Here is a 21,605-nt window from a genome sequence, read left to right as displayed (position 1 = left end):
AGAATGTGACAGGGGCTTAGCGGTGGTCTCCCAGGAGCCAGATAACGACCAGTGCTCCTGCAACAGGATTTTCCGTGGAATGTACGGGCCTCGAGCAATCCGGGCCTCCTGGGTTTACCCTTTACAATTAATTTTCACTTCCTTAGAAATCTAGTGGCCCACAGGAAAAAATGTTTTCAGGTGAGTATGAGTGGTGACCCTGGGTAAGGATGGAACCGGGCACGGGCACGACTGTGCAAGAAGGCAGCAAAGGGGAAGCCCACGCTATGGGAAGGTACAGCAACAGCACCAACATGCACGTAAACCACCAGCACAAACCAGGAGCCTGACGAGGGCTAAATCCTGGGCTTGGGGCTCTAAGATGCGCCCTACGTCAGTCACAACACCCCTTTAGGCAGGTGGTCCTCAGCTGTGACCCAAGGGGCCAGAAAGTGCTGGAGACAAGCCTTCTCCCCTATGCACTGATCTATCCGAATATCCCCGGCAGAGGCCGGACCGGAAGAACACCTTGCATGCTTCCCGGTCTGAAATGGCGAAGCCACACTAGAAATGCTACCGTTGCCTGAGTAACAAACACGTGTCCTTCCCCAGGCCCCACGCCAACCGCTCGGTCTAGTCTTTCTGTGCGAGCACCTGCCCGTGTCTTACGAGGATCCGGGAGAGTCTGACCAGGGCCCAGCACCAGGGACTTCTGCAGCTGGGGGTTTCTCAGCTGTGCTCGGGACACTAGCATACCAACTCTGCTCAACCTTTCCTGCCTCCCCACCGTGATGGCCCAAAAGAAGGACAGCAGGTCTCTTCTCTAGAAATAAACAGGCGGCGTCTCCAAGCCTGGCCGGCACTTACAAACGCACACGGAATGCACTCACGGCGGGCAGCAGTACCCACTCACGCGCCTCAGGGAAAGCGGGCTCTGCCCCTGGGATCCTAAAGGCTTGGGCCGTCACTTCCCAGAACTCTGCGCTGTAGATCCCGGCTAGGAATCCCCCAAACCACCGGGGAACCTTAGTTCACTCCTAGAAGGCAAAGGGAAAGACCGGGAGAAGGCAGTATGTTCCCGTGGAAGCTTACCTACGTGTACGCGGGACTGCGTGACGGTTTTTGCCACAGGCTTCCCTCGCAGTGCGTGGCACCTGTGGCTCGAGCTCACAAGGAATCGGGCACATCCGACCTGAGACCCGACCACGCACGGCCCAGGGTTCTGCTCGGGGCCCGGGCAGCTACAAGGGCGCCACACACTTGGCCTCTTTTCCCCACACCCTGACGGAAACAGCAAACTTTCCTCAACGGCACTGACAGGCCTTATTAGCGGCCACGCCACCAGTGGCTGCCACTGTCAGAGACCAAAACTCTCTGCTTCTTTAGGCGGTGCTGTCAGCAAAACCACACTCTCCCAGGACGCCCGGGGTCCCTGAAACTGGAGCAGCACGATTTCTTTCAGGAAATCGGGCAGAGGCGTCCGCGTCTGTGGGTGTGGCTGCCCTCCAGCCCCGCGCCCAGGCTCTCCTCCCGGACTCTTCCCCAGACAGGGCCTGACTCCCTCGGACCGGGACCCGCACTGCTCCCAGGGAACGGCCCCGCCCCCAAGATGGCCGCGCCCCTGTGCCGCTGAGGACGGCCGCGGGAGCCGCTACCGTTTCTTATTCCGACGAGCTGAAGGAAGCGGAGAGCGTGGCTTTGCGGGGTGGCCGGTGCGCAGCAGAACGGCGCGGGACACAGCGCCTCGGCCTCCGAGGCAGCGGGAGTGGAGCCCCTGAACCCCTCCGCAGGCGCCTCGCCGCCCGGAGGCGCCATTCCCTCCCCGTCGCCGCCCGTCTCGCGCCTGAATGTGCGACTCGTCGCGGAAAGTGTTCGCACGCTCTGGTCGCCGCTTCGCGCCGCAGAGGAACCCCGACAGAATCACTGTCCGCGACACGGCCCATCTTGCCCATCGACACTGCGGACCCGGCCCCCTCGCCCCGTCTCCGTGCGCGTGCGCCGCGTTTCGACCCCGGGCTGCGGGGCGACAAGAGCGGAAGTGCTCGGCTGACCCGAGGGCGGCGCGCCGTCGCGCCGGTTGTTGTTATCCGCCGCGACCGTCGGGTTGTGGGAGTCGAGTACGGGAAGGCGGAGCGGACACGGGCTGCAGGGGAGGGCGGGGGGCGGTGGGTTCGCGCCTCTGCGGGCTCGCGGCACTGGGCGACGCGCCGAGTGCGGGCATCGGGATGCGGGCGGCGGCGAGTGATACAGTCAGTGAGTTTGCTGAGTGTCTAGTAAGTGCGAGGCACCTTTGCGGTCCCCACTCATCTTCCTGACGGCCTGTGAGCAGGTGCTACGATTATCTTCGTTTTAGTGCGAGGAAGCAAGAACAGAAAGGCTCAGACACCTGTCCCAAGCCACACAGCTACGCAACCCCGGGGGATCCTTCTGCCTGTTTCCCCCCCCCTGCCTAGCGCTTGGCCTTTCTGACTGACGTTTCCGAAATTGACCAAGTTTGTGGTTGCTGTCTGCCTTCCCTGCTCGAATAGAGCTCCACAAGGTCGGGGACCTCTGACGAGTTTGTTCCCTGGTGGATCTGCAGCGCGTAGTACAGGCACATAGCGGGCCCTCCCCATTTTCACTGGACGAATAAAAGCGACAGAGCAGGCAGTGAGTTGATTGCAGAGGCAGTGCTCAGCTCCTTGTCTGGTGTTAATAGGGTCCTACTAAACATCGCTCTTCAAACTCAGATGAGGCCCTGGGCTTCCTCGCATAAAGTAAAACACTGGAGTTTTCCTCAGCTTCACTCCATCCCAGGGGTTGCCGATTGCATCTCCTCTGTGGTCCTTCTTTCCAGGAGCGGGGTGCGTCACTGGGACCACCGCTCGCCGACTGCGGGTCCCAGCTCACCTGCACCTGGGCTTCCGAGTCTACAGAAGAGCCAGTCTGAGGCCTCAGAAGGTGAGTCCCCCTGGGTCAGAGGCACAGATGTGGTGCCACAGGGATGGTCCCAGCTGAAACGCGTTTGTCTCTGAATCCTTGGGTCCTGCATCCTTAGCAACAAGAGAGCTCTTCTGAGGGGCCTGAGAGGAGGGGCCTCAGCCCAGACCCAGAGCCCAGGGCAGAGGGAGGAGCCTCAGAGCACAACCCCAGAGCTCAGGGCAGAAGGGCAGGGACTCAAGACAGAGCCAGAACCCAGTGCAGGGGGTGGAGGCTTCCGGGACAGACCCGGGACCTAGGGCAGGGGGTGGAGGCTTAGAGGATGAGCAGGTCCAAGAAGAGCTGGACCTGCAGTGGCCTCTGTCCCTCCTCCAGCTGAGGGAGAGCATGCCCGCTGTGTGACAGTTGGACCCCATCGGAGGAGAGAGATGAAATGTTCAAGTGGATGGAGGGACGGTGCCATGAGGCAGGGGCCCTGCCCCTGTCCTGCAAGGGCAGGATCAGGGTGATGAGTGACACTGCCAGCCTCGCAGGACTGTCTCCTCTGCTGACATGCCTGTGTGCTCAGCAATAACAGCCTCCTTTTTTCCAATTCGCTGTTTCTGACACCAACCTCTACACAAATGTTGACACTCCCCCTGGTCTGAGTACAGTGCAGAACACTTTTTTATCGTTTTCTTTTCTCCTTGGTAAAATTTTCAAGTAGTCAGAGGTCCGCTGTCTTCTGGTTCTGCTGCCTCGTTTTGGTGCTGCTGTGACTGGGTCTGAGAGCATGAGATGTTAAGCTGCCTGCAGCTGAACCCTGGTGTCCTGAGGCTGCTCCAGGGGTGCTGGGATGACAGCAGCTACTCTGTGCAGAAACTCCTTGTGGAGACTTTGTTTTGAAAACTGCCAAGCAGGTGTGCCTGGGTGGCTGAGGTGGGTAAGCGTCTGCCTTTGGCTCAGGTCATGATCCCAGGGTTCTGGCATTGAGCCCCATTGGAGCTTTCTGCTGGGTGGGGAGCCTGCTTTTCCTTCATCTTCTTCTTCTTCTTTTTTTTTTTTTAAGATTTTATTTATTTATTTGACAGACAGAGACCACAAGTAGGCAGAGAGGCAGAGAGAGGGGGAAGCGGCTCCCCGCTAAGCAGAGAACCCGATGCGGGGCTCGATCCCAGGACCCTGGGATCATGACCCGGGCCGAAGGCAGAGACTTAACCCACTGAGCCACCCAGGTGCCCCGCTTTTCCTTCTTCTGCTAGCAACGTCTCCTGCTTGCTCGCCTGCACTCTCTCTCTCTCTCTCTCTCTCTTACTCTCTGTATGCCAAATAGATAAGTGAAATCTGTAAAAAAGGAAAAAGGGGGGGGGGAGAAAGAAAGAAAACTGCCCAGCAGGGAAGAGCAGGAAAGGAGGACGTCACCAGCCGGGAACAGGGTGGAGGAGGGCAGTGAAGGGCAGTGTTCACAGGCGGCCAAGGTCAGTGGCTTCCAGCTCCTCGGGGAATGACCAGTGCTGGGCTCTTCACCTCCCTCTCTGCCTCCTGCCCCCCCGCCATTCCCTGCCCCTTCTCCAGCCCTGGTTTGTCTCCCTCCTGCAAACCACAGGCAGGGGTCCCTGTCCTCCAGACTCTGCCCAGGCTCTGTCACCTCTGGGGCTCAGTGTAATCCGTTTCATGAGTGATAATATCCACATTCAAAAATGCAAGTAAACAAAAGAGAACTGAAATCGCCAGAGAAAACTAGTGTCAATATTTTAGTAACCACTCTGGGACACTGCCGTGACTCAGTGTGTACATAATTGGGGAACAAATGAGCTTGTGCTACACTTGTGTTTTTGTAATCTGCTTTTATATATGTTAGGAAGAGAAACTAGATTCACATTGGGCACTTTGGAAGCCCATAGACACAGGTCCTGTGCAAAGCCCACACGAGCTTATCCACGTCCCAGGGACCGGGCTGGAGCTTCCAGGCTCACTGCACATTATTCTCCCCAGGTGCACGGGTGATTGCCCTCAGGCTGGTGGGGATGGTCTCATGGCTGAACGCACTGATCTCGACCCCCCTCATTCTGTCTTCCTAGATCTCCACCCTTTGTCCAGGGCAGAACAGGATGGCCACAGCCCAGGTAAGTTCCTTATCCCCCTCCCTCTAGTTTTCAGGGAACTTGAGGCAGCTTTGGGACATCTGGATTGTAAGCTCGACAGACCTGTCCCTCCTCTCTGCTGCGGCTGTTTTCCATTCCAGCTGTAATCCAGCTCCAGTTTCTCCAGTCCTTCCTCTCACCACAAAAAACAACAATCTAAAATGAGAAAAGACGGAAGGAAAGTGATGGGTCTCGTCTGCTTCTTCCTCTGGGAAATGCACCTCCTCTTTGTTCTTTTGCTTCTCAGGGAAGCTCACTGAAGCCCAGAGACCCACTTTTTCTGTGTCTTCGCTTCCACCTCACTGTTTACTTTTTTATTCTATTCAAATAATGAAAGTAAATCCGTGCTTGCCATTCTGTGCACTAGGAAGAGTCCCAGCGTCTCCATTTCTTCTGTGCCCAGTGCCATGTTTCTCCTCAGAGTGCCCGCTGGTACAGTATGCGGATGGGGTGGGGTGGCTGTGTTTCTGTCAGTTTCGTGAACTGAAAATGGGTCTGTAGACTTTGTTGGATGAGTGTTTGCACAAGTGCCGTCCGAGTCCCACTGCCATCTTCCTTTTCCTGCCTGGTTCTCTTCTGGGTGGTGGTCCTCCCCAGCGCAGAAAGATTTCCATTTAGTGCAGTGCTCTGGGCGTGTCATTCACCTGTTGCTCTGTTTGTACATACTCAGCTTTTGAATTTTCTTTTTCTGTTCTACATGGTGGCTCCTGGATGACTCATTATGTGTGTGTTCAGTAGTGCAGGTGTTTATGGAGGCTACATTGGGAAGTTGGATTTGGGGGTCATAGGTATTCATACTTGAATTGGCTGTCCCAGATCCTAGACTAATTATGACTGTCGCAAAATGTTAAAGACCAGATCATTTCTGCGTTCAGCTTTTCCGGGCTGTTGAAAGTTGAAAAGGAAACTAGTTGGTTTTATAGAGCCCTTTAACCTTGGATTTGATAAAGATGCTACAGAAAATAAATGATACACCTGATTGACTTGAGACCCTGGATGTCAAGATCCTAAACACATACTCTGAACACAGGGTTAATACGTTGAATTGAGCACTGTGAAAAATGATTGGTGTATATGGTAAAACATTAAAAGCTTGCTTAACAAAAGGTGAAAATGAATTCTCCCCGTCACCCCATGCCCCGTCTCCTTCCTTGTTTTCATACGATCTTGGAGAGATCATGTGTGTACATCTCTTTCCACGTAAGAGTGCCGTTTACTTTGGATCTCTTCCTTCTTCGTATAGTACAACACATTGTGGACTTTTCCACAATCATTGGATTTCACTGTGTGTCTGAACAACCCATTTTCCCACCTGGGCACGCTTGATATTTGGGGCCAGGCAGTGCTGTGTTGTGGAGGGCGGTTGTGTGCGTTGGAGGATATGTAACTGACCCTGCCAGGGACTCCCCTGATGCCAGTGTCCCCGCCCCTTGCCCCTTGTGGTGACAACGAAGAGTTTCTACAGACCTTTCCAACTGTACCCTGAAGGGCTATATCACCCCCGGGTGGTATGCCATTGGCACAAACGGCTCTGTGACATTCCACTGGCTGGAACTACCATATTATATATTTGCTTTCTGCCAGGGGCGTACATTGAGGATGCAGTGGTACTTAGCCGTGTATGGTTCTGTTGGTTCCTTGTGAGCGGGTCTCCTCTGCAGAATAGCTTTCCGGGGGTGAGGCTTCTAGGTCAGAGGCTCTGTGCATCATGAATTTTGACAGCTGAGGGCCTCTGAGCCCATGGTTCCCCTCTGCTCACCAGTGTGGTCATGGTCCCTGACACCTGCGCTGTCCTCTGGGAGGGTGACAGGAGGGGTGGGCTGCTCTGAGCACTCCTCCTGCTGGCGACACCTGCCTGTCACTGTCCTGCCACACAAAGTGTGTCCTGGCTCGTCTCCATCGGCAGCTCTGGGAAACCGGCTGCCCCATGTGGCCTATTGGGGCTCCGTGGATGCCACCCGGGCCACCCGGACTGAAGACCAGTCAGTGCAGGGGGAACAGGCAGGGTGTCAGGGTGTCAGCGGAGAGGTCTTGCTCTCTCTCTGATAGGACAATGGGCCATCCGAAAAGTGAGCATTTGTTTGGTGCTGCCAAGACCAAACACAGAACTTTCCATTTTCACCTCCATCTGCTGCCCATGCAGACTCCCACCCTCCTGCTTCTGGTTACCTCTCAGGCTGATTAGCCACAATTAGCGGTCGGGTGACTCTGTGGCCTTCTTCTATATGGAAACAGCCCAGCCCTTCTCTACTGTGTCCTTCTCCAGCGTGTCTCCTCTGGTCTCACGGAGAACACTTCATCTCTGACACTTCTGGTCACTGATATGTGGAAGGTTCCCTCACACCAGACACTGCCGCACCTGCTGGGTGTCCTACACATAACTCAGTTGGAATACTGTGTCCTCGGAGATAGCATTGGATCCCACAGGTTAAGGGTTCCATCCTTACCAGACTGCTGCCCCCCACACCTCCCGGCAGATGCCAGCCCCCAGTTGCAGGCTTTTGACCCACTGGCCATAGGTCAGAGGTCCCGTGGCCCCCTCCTTGGATTCGACTGTTTGCTAGAGCGTCTTGTAGGACTTGGGGACATGCTGACTTACATTTCCGGTTTATTAAAGGATATGAGGAAGGATACACATGAACAGCCGGATGAACATACACATGGGGTAGGGCCTGGGAGGACCCTGAGCACAAGAGCTTCTGTCCGTGTGGACTCGGCAAGCATCGTCCTCCCAGATGTGGATGCGTTCCCGCACCTGGAGGCTCCCCGAAACCCATGCTGTGGGGATTTTATGGCGGCTTCATAACGCACCGATGATCGGTTGTCAACTCCATTTCCAGCTGCTCTTCCATCTCTGGAGGAGGTAGTGGGGCTGAAAATCCAGAGCTTCTCATCACGGCTTGGCCTTTCTGGTCCCCAGCCCCCGCCGTGCACCTCTAGTCTCATAAGCACATGAGATGCTCCTTGTATTCTTCTCACGTGGGGACTTGTAAGGGTTTTGGGGGCTCTGCAATGGGGACCTAGAGCCAAGACTAGGATATATTTTCTGTCACCTCACAGTCCTGACTGAGGAGCTGTGTTTATAACTGTTGTCCTAGCTCTCTGTCCTCTGCGAGGCCTTCTCTGCCCGCCCCGAGCAAAACTGACTTCTTTCTATTCTCTTTTCCCTATACTGCCCCTCCCGTTGCCCTTGAAGGACAGGCAGCCGGCCCTCCTGTCCTCTGTCCCTTTCCTGTGTGCGTTTCTAAACATGGTGTTTCTCTACCAGACGGATGTGCCTTCAGTTCAGAAAAGGTGTCTGTTTTTATCATTCTTGATATTCTCTGGACTTAGCAGCTTGGTCAGTGTTCAGTCAGTGAGCTGAGATTGCATTTCTGGAGGAAGATATCTTTACCACCTCTTCTGTTTCTTTATAAAGTTTAAAATAATGTAGGTGACAGAAGCATTCCATACACTACCTGGTCTCAAATTGGGCAGGGAATAGCAGGGAACAGTTGTGTCGAGAAAGGCAGTGCAGTGTCGTGTTGAGAAACATGGGTGTAGAATGCAGAACACATGCATTTTCATCCCTCTTTCCTTGCTTTGTGACCCTGGGCAAGTGACCTTCCGCTCTGCGGTAAGCCAATCTGTCCTCCACTGTCCGGGGTCTCCTGGGGCGGGTGCCGGATTGAATCTCTGCCATGTGTGGAAGACTGTGGATGGGACAGTGTCCCACTCCCCGAGCCCAGCACTCTGGGCTCATACAGAATGTGCCGTTGCAGGAATCCTTGACCTTCAGGGATGTATTCGTGGACTTTACCCTGGAGGAGTGGCAGCAACTGGACTCCGCTCAGAGGAACCTCTACAGAGATGTCACGCTGGAGAACTATAGCCACCTTGTGTCCGTGGGTGAGGGATGGCTGCGCAGGGTGACTGGGACACACGCATTTGGCTCACCTCAGCTGCTACCCGCTCTGGTGCCTCTGAAGCCCAGAATGAGCCCGGGCCTCGGGTTCGCCACTAGGAAGTTACAGTCCCACCCGGGGTGTCTTGCTCTCGTCCTCTTGGCGAATGTTCTGCACTGAGGGGCACAGAGCTGTCCTCATGGGGCCGCACCAAGGCCAGACCGTCTCGGTTGGCAAGGCTGGGTCTCGGTTCTGGAACACCTCCGGCATTACTAATGACGTCCTGTGTCCTTTTCCTTCTTCAGGATACCTTATTGCCAAACCAGATGAGGTCTTGAGACCGGGACAAGTAGAAGAGGCCATGGGGGCAGAGGGAGAGCCGCCGGCCTGGAACCATCCAGGTGAGCACGGACGGGGCCCGTTGGGCCAGGGCCGGGGACCTAGAAGGTCAAGTCAGCAAGACCTGGGTGTCAGGGGCAGGCCTGGGAGTGTTTCTCAAAGCCCCTAGGCTCGGGGACGTGACTTGGGTTCACAGAAACCAGCCACCATGGTATCCACATGATGCCCCCACCCAGCGCCTTCTGCAGCCCCCTTGTCCTTCTTGGGGTTCCAACTGCGCGGCCACCGCTGCTGTTCAGATCCCATTTCCAAACCCCAGTGTTACTTTCCTGCTCCCTCTTCTTTCTGGAAACCTTGAGGGTGTTTCCCTTCCTTGGGCATTTGCCTTTTCCTCAGAAGAGATGTGGTGTCAGTGTCACACGTCCTCTTTACATGCCATCCTGTGGGCCCTTTACAGCTGACGCTTGGGTTCCTCTTCAGCCTCGGGAAGTCATCTTGCCTGGCTTGCTGGAGCTGGTGGGGAACAAAAGCTTTGCTGGTGGCCTCTAGCTTGGCGGGGCCGGGCAGCCCCCATGCTCTCTCTGTGCTCCTGTCGTGCTCCACAGCATCAGCCTTCATGGGATCGAGTCCCCGCTTCTCAGTCCCTCCGTCTCTTGTAACTGTAGCTCCACTCCACCTGTCGTCAGCTTCCTGCTCTTACCACACCGCCTCCCTCCCACTCACCTGTTCTGTCTTCCTTGTCATCTCTGTCCTTACTCAGAACACAAGGGATCCAGAGAGGACATTCCTCCCAGGCGGCCTGCTCCAGCAAGCGCCACCTCCGTCCTGGGCACTGCGACTCGTTCCTCATTCGTGGGTTTGGTTGGTTTGGCTCAGGGCCCCTTGTGGGGATCCACACACCCTCACACGCCTGTCCTCCTCGTCTTCTGGCATCGTTACGGCGGCCACTCCGGGCGCCCACCCTGGAGGGCTTCCCTAGAGCCCGCCTTCGCTGGACCATGTACCCTATTTCTCTCGGGGCTTACCTGGGCTTGCCTGCACCGGCCTCTCCCATGATTGTTTGGGGGAACAGTGTCCTCTTCATGCTCCATCAACCCCATATCCGCTGCCTTGTTCAGATTTGTCAGCATTGCTGCTCTGCTCATGGCCTGCCTTTTCCTACCTCCAGGGTTTTCAGGAATCGAAGTGGCTGAGTCTCCTTCTCGGTTCAGTGGTGGCCTGGAAGGAGGAAGTGCCAAGTCAGAGGCACAGTCCTTGAGTCCAGTAACTGCACATGTCGGAAGGAGCTGTCCCCGCGTTTGGTGTCCTATCAGCACATTCCTACCCCCACCTCCAAGTTCTGCCTCTCCTCGGGGTTTCTCTTTGTCATTCTGCGGATGGCCACCTCCTGGGTCCCGGGAATTCCTTCACACCTACATTTCTGGAGATTGCTAGTTTATCTCCCTCTATGAAAAGTCAGGATTTATCTCAAGTACACCTTGGCCTTCTCCTCAGCTCTTCACAATGCTTGTTAAGTTATTTGTAGTTTCTCTGTTGGTTACATTAATGTGGAAGTAACAGAGCTAAGCTTCTATTTCTGCATTCCATTTGGTAACTTTAAATTTTTTGATTGTTTTTTATTATTTTTAAAAGATTTTATTTGGGACGCCTGGGTGGCTCAGTCGGTTAAGCTGCTGCCTTCGGCTCAGGTCATGATCCCAGGGTCCTGGGATTGAGTCCTGCATCGGGATCCTTGCTCGGCAGGGAGCCTGCTTTTCTCTCTGCCTCTGCCTGCCCCTCTGCCTGCTTGTGTGCTCTCTCGCTCTCACTCTCTGACAAATGAATGAATAAATAAAATCTTTTTAAAAAGATTTTATTTATTTATTTGACAGAGAGAGACAGCGAGAGAGGGCACACAAGCAGGTGACGTGGGAGACAGAGAAGCAGGCTTCTTATCGGACCTGACGCAGGGCCCAATCGTAGGTCGCCAGGGTCATGACCTGAACCGAAGGCAGATGCCCAACGACTGAGCCATTTATTTGACAGAGAGAGACACAGCGAGAGAGGAAACACAAGCAGGGGGAGTGGGAGAGGGAGAAGCAGGCTTCCTGCTCGGCAGAGAACCCGACACGGGGCTCCATCCCAGGACCCCAGGATCATGACGTGAGCTGAAGGCAGACACTTAGTGACCAAGCCACCCAGGTGCCCCTGGTAACTGTTTTTAAACCTACCTAAGTGTCTGTGGCTTATTCTCTGCCTAGAACACAAAACCCTAGAGAGAACGCCTGCATCTTCTTACCTACGCGGCTCTGGTGGGACATTCGATAGATAATCTTCCCTTCTGGAGGAGGGCCGAGCGAGGAGGTTCAGCATTCATCCACAGCTGGCAGTCACTAGCTCTGGCTTTGGAGCCACAGCCCAGATTGCATTCATTCGCTAGCTCTCCCTCTGCACACTCGCCTCAGAGCCCCTTTGCCTGTTTGTAGAATGGGGCTTATGCTAGAACTTACGGGATTGCCAGAATTTAATGAGGGGATGAAGTAAAGCACCAAAAAAGGGTGCCTGGCCCCCAGGAGCTTTCCGGAGATGTTACCACTGTTTCTATTTTTGTTGATGATAAAATAGATCTTACCACCATCTTTGTTAACCCAAGGCATTCATGTAGTGACCTGTGGACCTCCCAGGATCCTCACGGTTAGGCCCCATCCTGTGGTAATTGTTCCAGAAAGCCCGGGGTGGTTCTGTTTCTGTGCACTGTGAGTCACACTGCAGATAATCTGACGCCCATGGCCATGTAGGATCCACTGGTTTAAATATCCCCTGGGAAGGGTTCAAAGGCTCAGGAGACACAGACAGGCCTCACCCAGGAGCATGGGGTCAGGTGGGATGAGACGATGGGAGCAGGTGGACTCACTACTGGAAAGCTTTTTCTCTTCTCTCATTCCTCCAGACTTTAAGCTATCTCAGACTGCCTATTCCCCTGGGCCCTGGAAGAAATTTCTGGCAGGTCCCAGGAATTCTCTGGTTGTTCTGATGGGACTTCTGAGTGGCTCAGCTGGTTGGGTGTGTGACTCTTGATTTTGGCCCAGGTGGTGATCTGGGTGTCCAGGGCTCGAGCCCTGCAGTGGGCTCTCCGCTCAGCGGGGAGTCTGCTCATCTCCCTCTGCCCTACCCTCTTCTCCCTCTCCATCTCTCTGTCTCTCCCTCTCTCTTTCTCTCAATAGATCTTTTAAAAAATTCTCTGGTTCTTCTAAAATAAGAGAAATCTAGGAATAGTTAGCCCCAGGAGTGGCCTCACTGTAGTAATCCAATTTGTCTAATCCCATGTAGTGAGATTCACAGTACTTCACATGTACTGCAAAGTCTGAAGTCCATCAAAATGTTGTTGAGCTTTTCACAGAAAAGTCTTTGCCTTTCTGAATTTTCCCTGTCTTCTGTTTTCTGTTTTGCTCACTTCTCCTTTTACCTTTATTTCTTTTTTTCTGCATATTTTGGGTTTACTTTGCTATTCTTTTTTTTTTTTAAGATTTTACTTATTTATTTACTTGACAGAGAAAGACATAGTGAGAGAGGGAATACAAGCAAGGGAGTGGGAGAGGGAGAAGCAGGCTTCCCGCCGAGCAGGGAGCCGGATGCGGGGCTTGATCCCAGGACTCTGGGATCATGACCTGAGCCAAAGGCAGACACTTAATGACTGAGTCTCCCACGGGCCCCTTACTTTGCTATTCTTTATCTAGCCTTTCCCCCCAACACTCTATTACAAAAATTTTCACAGCGGACAAGTGAAAGAATTATAGCTTGAACACCCACAGAATTTCCCCTAGATTCTACAGTGACCATTTTGCTGTATTTGCTTTGTCTTCTAAGTACTAATTCCTCTGTGCTTTCATCAGTACTTTCTTTTTGTGACGACTTTCGTAGTACGTTTCAGGGATCGGTACGCTTCACCCCTAAATACTTCCACAGGCAAATCATTAACTAGAGGTCAGAACTTTTTAATGTTGTTTAGTCTTAATGCTTAATAGATACTTTAATAAAAGGAAATTCATAAATAGCAGCATATGGTATTTGGTTACATGCAACAATGTTTTAATATAATATACATATTTTTCACATATTTTCATTATATATTTATGCAGATAATGACTGTTCCTTTTTTTAGTGAGGTTTATTGAGGTGTGATTTATATATCCTGAACTTCACCTTTGTTAGGTGTATAGTTCTGTAGATTTGACAAAGATTTAATCATGTAACCACCAACACCATCAACATATTGGACCTCTTCATTCCCCTAAAGCATCACCTTGTGCCCCTTTGTAATTAAAAATTCTTTCTCACTCCCATATCTGGGATTTGGGTTTGGATTCTTCTCGTTTCTATTCTTCTAGTTTTATTCTTTCTACACTACCGTATAAATGCATTTTATAGTAAAAAACTTCATGTGTCTTTCTTCTTTCGCTTGATGCTTTTTTAGGTTCATCCGTGTTCGAGATATATTAGCATTTTGTTCCTTTTCGAAGGTAAATTATGTTGTATTTACCTATGTTGTATTTGTTTATTCACTAAGCAGTTCATGCATATTTGAATTTTTTGAATTTTTTGTTATTATGAAAGAAACTGTTATGAAATTTCATGTCCAGATGTTTGTATGGACATGTATTTATCTTGTTGGGTAAATACCCAGACTGGGATTACTCGGTCATATGGTGAACATATGTTTCACTTCACAGGACCTCACCACACCGTTTCCCAGCGTGGCTGTACCATTCGTGTCGACCATCAACGGTGCGAGAGTTCTAGGTGTTTTGCATCGTTGCTAGCACTTGGTGTTATGAGTACTGTTAGTCTTTCTAACTAATGTTCATCATCTTTTCAAGTGCTTATTTGCCATCTCTATGTCTTGGGCGAACTGTCTGTGGTAACGTTTTGCCATTTTTGTTACTATCAAATGGTTCCGAGTTCTTTATATATTCTGCATGCAGGTCCTGTAGCACCTGTGTGTTTTCTGTGCATTTACTCCCAGGTTGTGGCTTGTTTTTATCTTAATATGATCTTTCAAAAAAAGACATGCTTTATTTTGATAATGCCCAGTTTGTCAAGCTTTGCTTTTGTGATCCATGCCTTTTGTGCCCTATTAAACAATTCTCATTCTAATCCATGGTAACAGAGTTTCTCATGTGATTTAATTCAGAAGATTTACAATTTTAGCTCTTATATTTAGGCCAGTGGACATAATGAGGGAAGTATGTTTTACCTGGTGTGAGGTAAAGATCAGTGTTCTTTCTTTTTGCCTAAACGTATTCAATTACTCCAGCAGCATTTTTGAAAATACTGTATTTCCTCTATTGGTTTACCTTGGTCCACTTGTTGAAAACAGTTGAACACATATGTGTTGGTCTGTGTGCCTATACCACACTTCTTTTTTTTTTTACACTTCTTAATTACTGTAGCCTTACATTAAGTGTTCAGATCAAGTGGTGTGACTCCTCCAGCTTTGTTCTTCCTTTTCATAACATTTTGGCTATTTTAGATCCTTGAGAGTTTCATTTAAATTCTAGAATTAGCTTGTCAGTTCCTGCATAATAACCTCCGGGGATTTTGTTTGGGATTGCACTGAATCTGGATCATTGAAATGCTAACAATATTGAGTCTTCCAATTTTTTTTTAAAGATTTTATTTATTTATTTGACAGACAGAGATCACAAGTAGGCAGAGAGGCAGGCAGAGAGAGAGGGGGAAGCAGGCTCTCTGCTCAGCAGAGAGCCCATGTGGGGCTCGATCCCAGGACCCCGGGATCATGACCCGAGCCGAAGGCAGAGGCTTTAACCCACTGAGCTACCCAGGAGCCCCTTGAGTCTTCCAATTTATGAACATGATGTATCTATTTATTTAGGTCTTTTAAAATCTATCTCAGTGATATTGTAGTTTTGTATGGGAAGTACACTTGTAACTTATTCTCTTTTTAATATATTTACTTTTTGTCAATATCTCATTGTTTTAGTTCAATAGTTGCTCTAGGGATTAAGATACATAGTTAACCTTTTATTGCCTACTTAGACATGTCTTTTAGTTTGCTTTGTTGTTTTCATAACTTTCAGTTTTGATATAGTTTAAAATTTACAGAAAAGTTCAAAATCAATACCAAAGACTTCTGTTGATTCTGCCCAGATTCACCAGCGGGTTGCATTTTGCCCTGTTTGCTTTGCTGTGTCCTGTGTCCATGTCTGTCTGTTATCTATAGGCATATATTTAAATACACTTTTCTGAACCATTGAAGACTGGAGGTCCAATGTCCCTTCACCCATAACACATCACTGTATATTTTCTAAAAACCAGGATTCCCACAACTGGGAACTTTCACATTGATACAGTACTGGTATCTAACACACTGTCTGTATTCAAATGTCACCAGCTGCTCCAAGGATGTCCCACTGGGGAGCCTTGGTAACCTAGCAGGTTGCCATGGCAACAGATTCTGGCAGACTTAGCAGCAGCCAGCACCTCAGAGGAGCCTGGGCCATGCCTCCTCCTCCTGGGAAGCAGCCTGGGGGAGGAGGGTCTAGAGGGGGCAGGAAGGCAGCCCCCACCAGGCTTGGAGATGGTCCTTGCTCCAGGGTTAGAGTTAATGGAGTCTTCGGGACCACACACAGTGCAGTTCCTCCTGGCTACTCAGGCTTATGTTTTAACATTTCAAAAATATGTGGAAGTTTTAGTATAGGTCCCTTTACCTTATCTCCTCTTTGTTATAGTTTTCAAATGCATTATATCTACATACATTTTAAGCCCCCCAGACAATGTTATAATTTTTGCTTCCAACTACTGTATGTATCTTAAAGACTTCAAAAGGAGAAAAATAATCTGTTATGCTTATGCAGATATTTTATGCTTTTTGCTGCTCTTTATTTATTCCCGAAGTTCTGTGCTTCCCTCTGATATTATTTCCCTTCACTCTGAAGATCCATCATTCCTCTTACAACAGATCTACTGGTGACAATATCTCTTCACTTTCCTTGTGTGAATTTTTAAATTTTATCTTCATTCTTGAAGGATATTTTTGCTGGATATAGAATTCTATTGACATTTCTTCACCTATAGTATTTTTAAGATGTTCCTTTATCAGTGTGCCTCAATGGCTCAGTTAAGCGTCTGACTTTTGATTTCGGCTGAGGTCATGATCTTGGGGTTGTGAGATCAAGCCCCACATGGCACTCCATGCTGGGCATGGAGCCTGCTTCAGATTCTCCCTCTCCCTCTGCCCTTTCCCACCCTCCTTCTCTTAAAAAAGTTCTGAAAACAACAAAAAAAGATGTTCCATTATCTTCTGGCCTCCATTGTTTCTGATGATAACTTAACTGTCATTTGGATCGTTGTTTCCTCATATGCAGTTCAAGGTTTTGTTTTGGCTTTTTTTTTTTCAACTTTCCTTTCCAGCAATTTGATTATATTTTTTTCTGGGGTGCTGAGCTTCTTTTTTTTTTTTTTTTTTTTTGTAAGATTTTATTTATTCATTAGAGAGAGAGAGCAGGGGGAGCAGAGGGAGAGGGACAAGCAGACTCTGGCTGAGTAGAGGGCCCAGTGTGGAGCTGGATCCCATGACCCAGAGATCATCACCTGAGCCAAAACCAAGAGTCAGACACCCAACTGACTGAGCCACCCACGTGCCCCTGTGCTGAGCTTCTTGAATCTAAATTTATGTCTTTCTCCAAATTTGGAGACTTTAACATTTTTTTTAAATTTTTAAGTATTTTTTTAAAAGATTTTATTTATTTGAGAGAGAGTGAGAAAGCGAAAAAGAGAGCACAAGTGGGGATGGGGGGCTGGAGAGGGAGAGGGACAAGCAGACTTCCTGCTGAGCAGGGAGCTTGATGTGGGGCTTGATCCCAGGACCCTAGGATCATGACCTGAGCTGAAGGCAGATGCCTAACCAACTGAGCCACCGAGGTGCCCCCAAATTTGTAAATTTTTTGGCCATTACTTCTTCCAATCTTTTTTTTTTCTACACTAGTCTCTTTTCGTTTGAGAACTCTAATGACATGAATATTGGACCTTTTGATATTGTCCTTTAGGTATCTGATACTATTTTTCCTTTCTTTTGTTTTCCCCAGTCTTTTTCCTCATTGTTCTGCTGGTTGGCAGGTTGGATCATCTTTGTCAGCTTAACTCCAAGTTCATTGACTCTTGCCTCTGTCATTGTCATTCTCCTAAGTCCATCCCATGAGTTGGTTTTCTAATTTCAGATAATTGTGTCTTTTAGTTCTAAATTTTCAATTTCTTCTTTACAGTTTCTGTAATCTTGAGAATTTCTATTTATCCATTTGTTTTAAGTGTATTTACCTTTATCTCATAGAGCTTAGTTGTAATTGTTGCTTAAATGTCTTTGATAATTCTAGCACCTGAGTGATCTCAGGATTGGCATCAGTGGATTGTGTTTTCCCTTAAGAATTGGTTAGACTTTGCCGGTTGGTTGTTACATTGAATAATTTTGGATTCTATCTTGAATAATGGAGATGGTTTTGTTGTTTTTAACCTTTGTTTACTACATAATACACCTGGTTAGATTCAGACCACCAATTTTGTCTCACCTTCTGTGGGTGTTAATTCCATTCAGTTCAGTTTTCAAAGACTTTGCCATGCTTGTTTGGATCTTTCCTGTATATGCACCATTCAAGGGTTAGTTTGAGACTTGAGTGGTGATTTAAGTCTTTGGGCAATTATCAAAGACTTTGCTGTCCTGCATTGGGTCTGTCTCATGCATTTGTTACTCTGGTGTTACTCTCAGACTTGAGCTGTGGGTTTTATTATAATAATAATATTATTATTATTATTTTTAGAGACTTTACTCATTTATTTATCAGAGAGAGAGCATGAGCAGGGGGGGCGGCAGGCAGAGGGAGAAGCAGGCTCCCCGCCAAGCAAGGAGTCCAATGTGGGACTTGATCCCAACACCCTGGGATCATGACCTGAGCCGAAGGCAGATGCTTAACCGACTGAGCCACCCAGGCGTCCCTGGAGCTGTTTATTTGTTTATTTTTTAAGATTTTATTTATTTATTTGACAGACAGAGATCACAAGTAAGCAGAGAGGCAGGCAGAGAGAGGGAGGAAGCAGGCTCCCTGCCGAGCAGAAAACCCGATGCTGGACTTGATCCCAGGACTCTGAGAGCATGACCTGAATCAAAGGCAGAGGCTCAACCCACTGAGCCACCCAAGCACCCCCCTGGAGCTGTTTAAATCTTAGTTTAGTTCAGTTCTTAAAGCTTTGGTGTAAGGCTTTCCTTACCCCTGCACATATAACCCTTGGATGAGCTCATATGCCATGGGGACAGAATCTTGCAAAAATATGAGGGGGGACAAAAAGGAAACCCACTGTATGAGCTGCTTCTCTACCTTTCAACTCCCCCTCAGAGTGCCGGCGTTGTTTATTTTTTCAGAATCCTCAAGAAGTTGCTTTATATATTTTATCCAGAGTTATTCATTGCAAGAATCAATAGGAGAGGCAGGCTGTGGTAGATCTCCTCCATTGTGGCCAGTAATGGAAACCTTGGTTTTATTCCTTCTTGCTTTTATCTTTGTTATTTTTGTCCTTCTGCTAGTTTGAATTGAATTTTTTTCCTTTCCTGGTTTCATATGGTAGAAGCTTAGGTCATTGCTTTGACAGCTTCCTTTTCTAATATAAGCATTGGGAAACCTTTGACTGTCTCTGAGTACTGCTTTAGCTGTTTTCACCCCTTTACTGTGGTATAACTGACATACAAGAAATTGCACATCTTTATGTTGTACATCCTGGTCAGTTTTGACGTGTGCACACATGAATCCATTAGCACAATCAAGATAATGAAGTCATGGGTGCCTGGGTGGCTCAGTTGGTTGAGCAATCACCTTCAGCTCAGGTCTTGATCCTGGAGTCCCAGAATCGAGTCCCACATCGGGGGAAGATTTTGCTTCTCCCTCTGACCTTACCCCTCTCATGCTTGCTTGCTCTCTGTCTCTCAAATAAATAAGTAAAATCTTTTTAAAAAAGATGAAGTCATAGAATGAGCTGGGAAGGATTTCTTCCCTCTTCAGTTCTTCGGAAGAATTTGAATAGAAGTTGGTATTATTTCTTCCTTAAATGCTCAATAGAATTCCCCAGTGAAGTCATCTGGGCGTGGAGTTTTCTCTGTGGAAAGGCTTTAAACTATAGTTTCAATTTATTTAATGGATATTGGTTTATTCATACTATTTCTTCCTGAGTGAGCTTTGGTCATTTGTGTCTTTCAAGGGGTTTGTCTGTTTCACCCAAGTTGTCAAATTTCTTAGCATAAAGATGTTCATAATATTCTTTTACTCTCCTTTTAATGTCTGAGGGTCCCTGGTAGCCTCATTCTCATTTTAAAGGTCCAGTGACATGTAATAATGAAAACTGTGAACTTCACTGAAAGGGAAATCTCTCCCCCAGCCCATGCCTGCTTCACTGCTTTGGGTGAGCAGTTTTCGTGGCAAAAGAAGCATGCTCAGCTTTTTCTTTCTTTACTCTCCTCACTAGCTCTTCTCCCTTCTCCTCATCCCCCACTCCACAACTAGGCCATCTCTGGCTCCCTGGCTCCCTGGCTGAAGCAAGTGAGGAAGGAAGGAGGTACAAAGGACAAAAATAGTTTGACCTGACTGATAAAGATGTGATCCGGTATTGGTGTCCTCTGCACACGGCACATTCCAAAGACTAATTCTTCTTCCTGTCCTTGGCACTTTTGTGGTTTCCTTGGAGATGCCTTGGCTAGGGCCCTGATTGCAATTTTCTTCTTATAGGCAGTGTCTCTACTCCAGCAAGGCATTTAGCGTATCTCCTCCCCGTTTAGCAAACCTCCAGCCTCCATGGCACACCTCCAGTCTCTCTTTGATGAGGTCACCTTGATGCTAGCAGGAAGCCCTCTTTCCAGGGTAACCCGGCCCTGTTCACATCCTAAGGGGCCACATCAGCCCTGTAGAGTGTGTCTGTGTGTCTTGTGTCCATCCATACATGTCCAGCACCTTGATCTCTTTAGCCCCGATGCAACCTCTTTGCTGCCATGGACTGCCTGAGCCCACCAACACTTTGAGGTTTTCTAGGAGCAAACTAGGTGCCAAGTCCTCTGTGTCCCCCAAACTCTAGCCGACATGTGTCAAGCACATTGTCTACTTGAAATCCTTATTAGACTCAGGGTCAGATGAACATACTCCTCCCACCCATAATGTTGGAGAGAGAAAATGCTATGGTTTTGCCACAGCTCTCCCGGAAGCAGTCTTCTTCCTCAGCTTCTTTGACCTTAACCTCTTGAGGTATATGTTAGTGCTGAGGGACATGAAGTGGTTTTGACTTGCTCCTGTTAGGTCCTGCAAGGGGCTCTGGACTGGAGAAGCGCTTGGTAGAATTGTATTACCAGCCTTTGAAATAAAAAGAGTGAGCTTTTTTTTTTCTTGTGATGAGAATTTTTAAGATTTACTCTCTTAGCAGCTTTCAAATACATGATACAGTATTATTAATTATAGTCACGTTGCTTTACATGGGTTTTAATACCATGTTAAACCAATTCCCTAAGAGCATGGGTTGCAGCTGGGTGGGCAGACAGAGCTTCCTGAAATGTCTGCAACTTGAGGTTTCGAACAGGAAGCATCGATGTTAAAATGCAAAGCTCTGTAACTTTATGTGGCCGAGCTGTTAGTACAGACAGGGCATGATTTAGACAAGTGCCGCCCAGTAGAACTTTTTGCACTGATGGCAGTGTTTCCATTCTATATATAAAATTGTAGTGTGGGCACACTCTTTCCATTTTAGTAATCTGTTAAGTATGATTTGGTATCTTATTGTAATTTCCATTTTCCATTCTAGTAAAGATATTTATCATTTAAATGGCATTGGCTGTTTGGATTTCCTTCTCTGTGGCTTCGCTCTTCATATCCTTGGTGTTTTTGTTGGGGTGTTTGTCTTTTTTTATTGATTTAAGTGACTTCTTTATATATTCTAGATTCCAATTTTGTGTATTGTCAGTATCTTAGTTTGGGTTATTGATGGTGTTTTTTGAGAAGTTTTCATTATAATGTAATCAGATTTATCAGTTTTTCATTAGTTGGTGCTTTTTGTGTAAATTGAAATAATTTTTTTTTTTGGTTGCGGTCATAAAGATATTGTCACATAGTACTCTTCTAACACTGGAAAATTTTGCTTTTTTACTTTCTTACAATTTGCCTGGAATTTGTTTTTATGTAACTCGTGAGGAAGGAGCCCTTAGTTCAACTTTTTCCACCACATGGACACCCACTCGTATCATGCCACATATGGAACTCTTTCCACCATGGTATGTGATGCCTCAGTCAGAGGTCAAGTTCCTCAGAGGCGTGGGTCTGTGCTCAGGCTCTCTATTTTGTTC

At 48.6% G+C, this 21,605-nt stretch overlaps 1 protein-coding gene across 7 annotated transcripts in view; it reads left to right on the top strand.

Moving 5' to 3' along the window:
- The first annotated feature begins 1,826 nt into the window (after window positions 1-1,826).
- Window positions 1,827-21,605, top strand: part of ZNF674 (zinc finger protein 674) — a 36,770-nt gene continuing 16,991 nt past the window's right edge. Inside the window, exons 1-6 of one of the 7 annotated variants that reach the window (XM_047714995.1) lie at window positions 1,965-2,096; window positions 2,816-2,919; window positions 3,605-3,816; window positions 4,959-5,003; window positions 8,783-8,909; window positions 9,211-9,306. In XM_047714995.1, coding sequence (XP_047570951.1) covers window positions 4,989-5,003; window positions 8,783-8,909; window positions 9,211-9,306 — 238 coding nt within the window. In that variant the 5' untranslated portion in view covers window positions 1,965-2,096; window positions 2,816-2,919; window positions 3,605-3,816; window positions 4,959-4,988. Of the gene's footprint in view, window positions 2,920-3,604; window positions 3,817-4,958; window positions 5,004-8,782; window positions 8,910-9,210; window positions 9,307-21,605 lie in introns of those variants that run through there. The other 6 variants (XM_047714997.1, XM_047714996.1, XM_047714993.1 and 3 more) reach the window with 6 other exon arrangements.

Source organism: Lutra lutra, chromosome X (assembly GCF_902655055.1).
Source record: "Lutra lutra chromosome X, mLutLut1.2, whole genome shotgun sequence".
NCBI classification, from domain to species: Eukaryota; Metazoa; Chordata; class Mammalia; order Carnivora; family Mustelidae; genus Lutra; species Lutra lutra.
The sequence above is the reverse complement of the archived record's forward strand: the minus strand, read 5'-3'. Positions and strand labels throughout refer to the sequence as shown.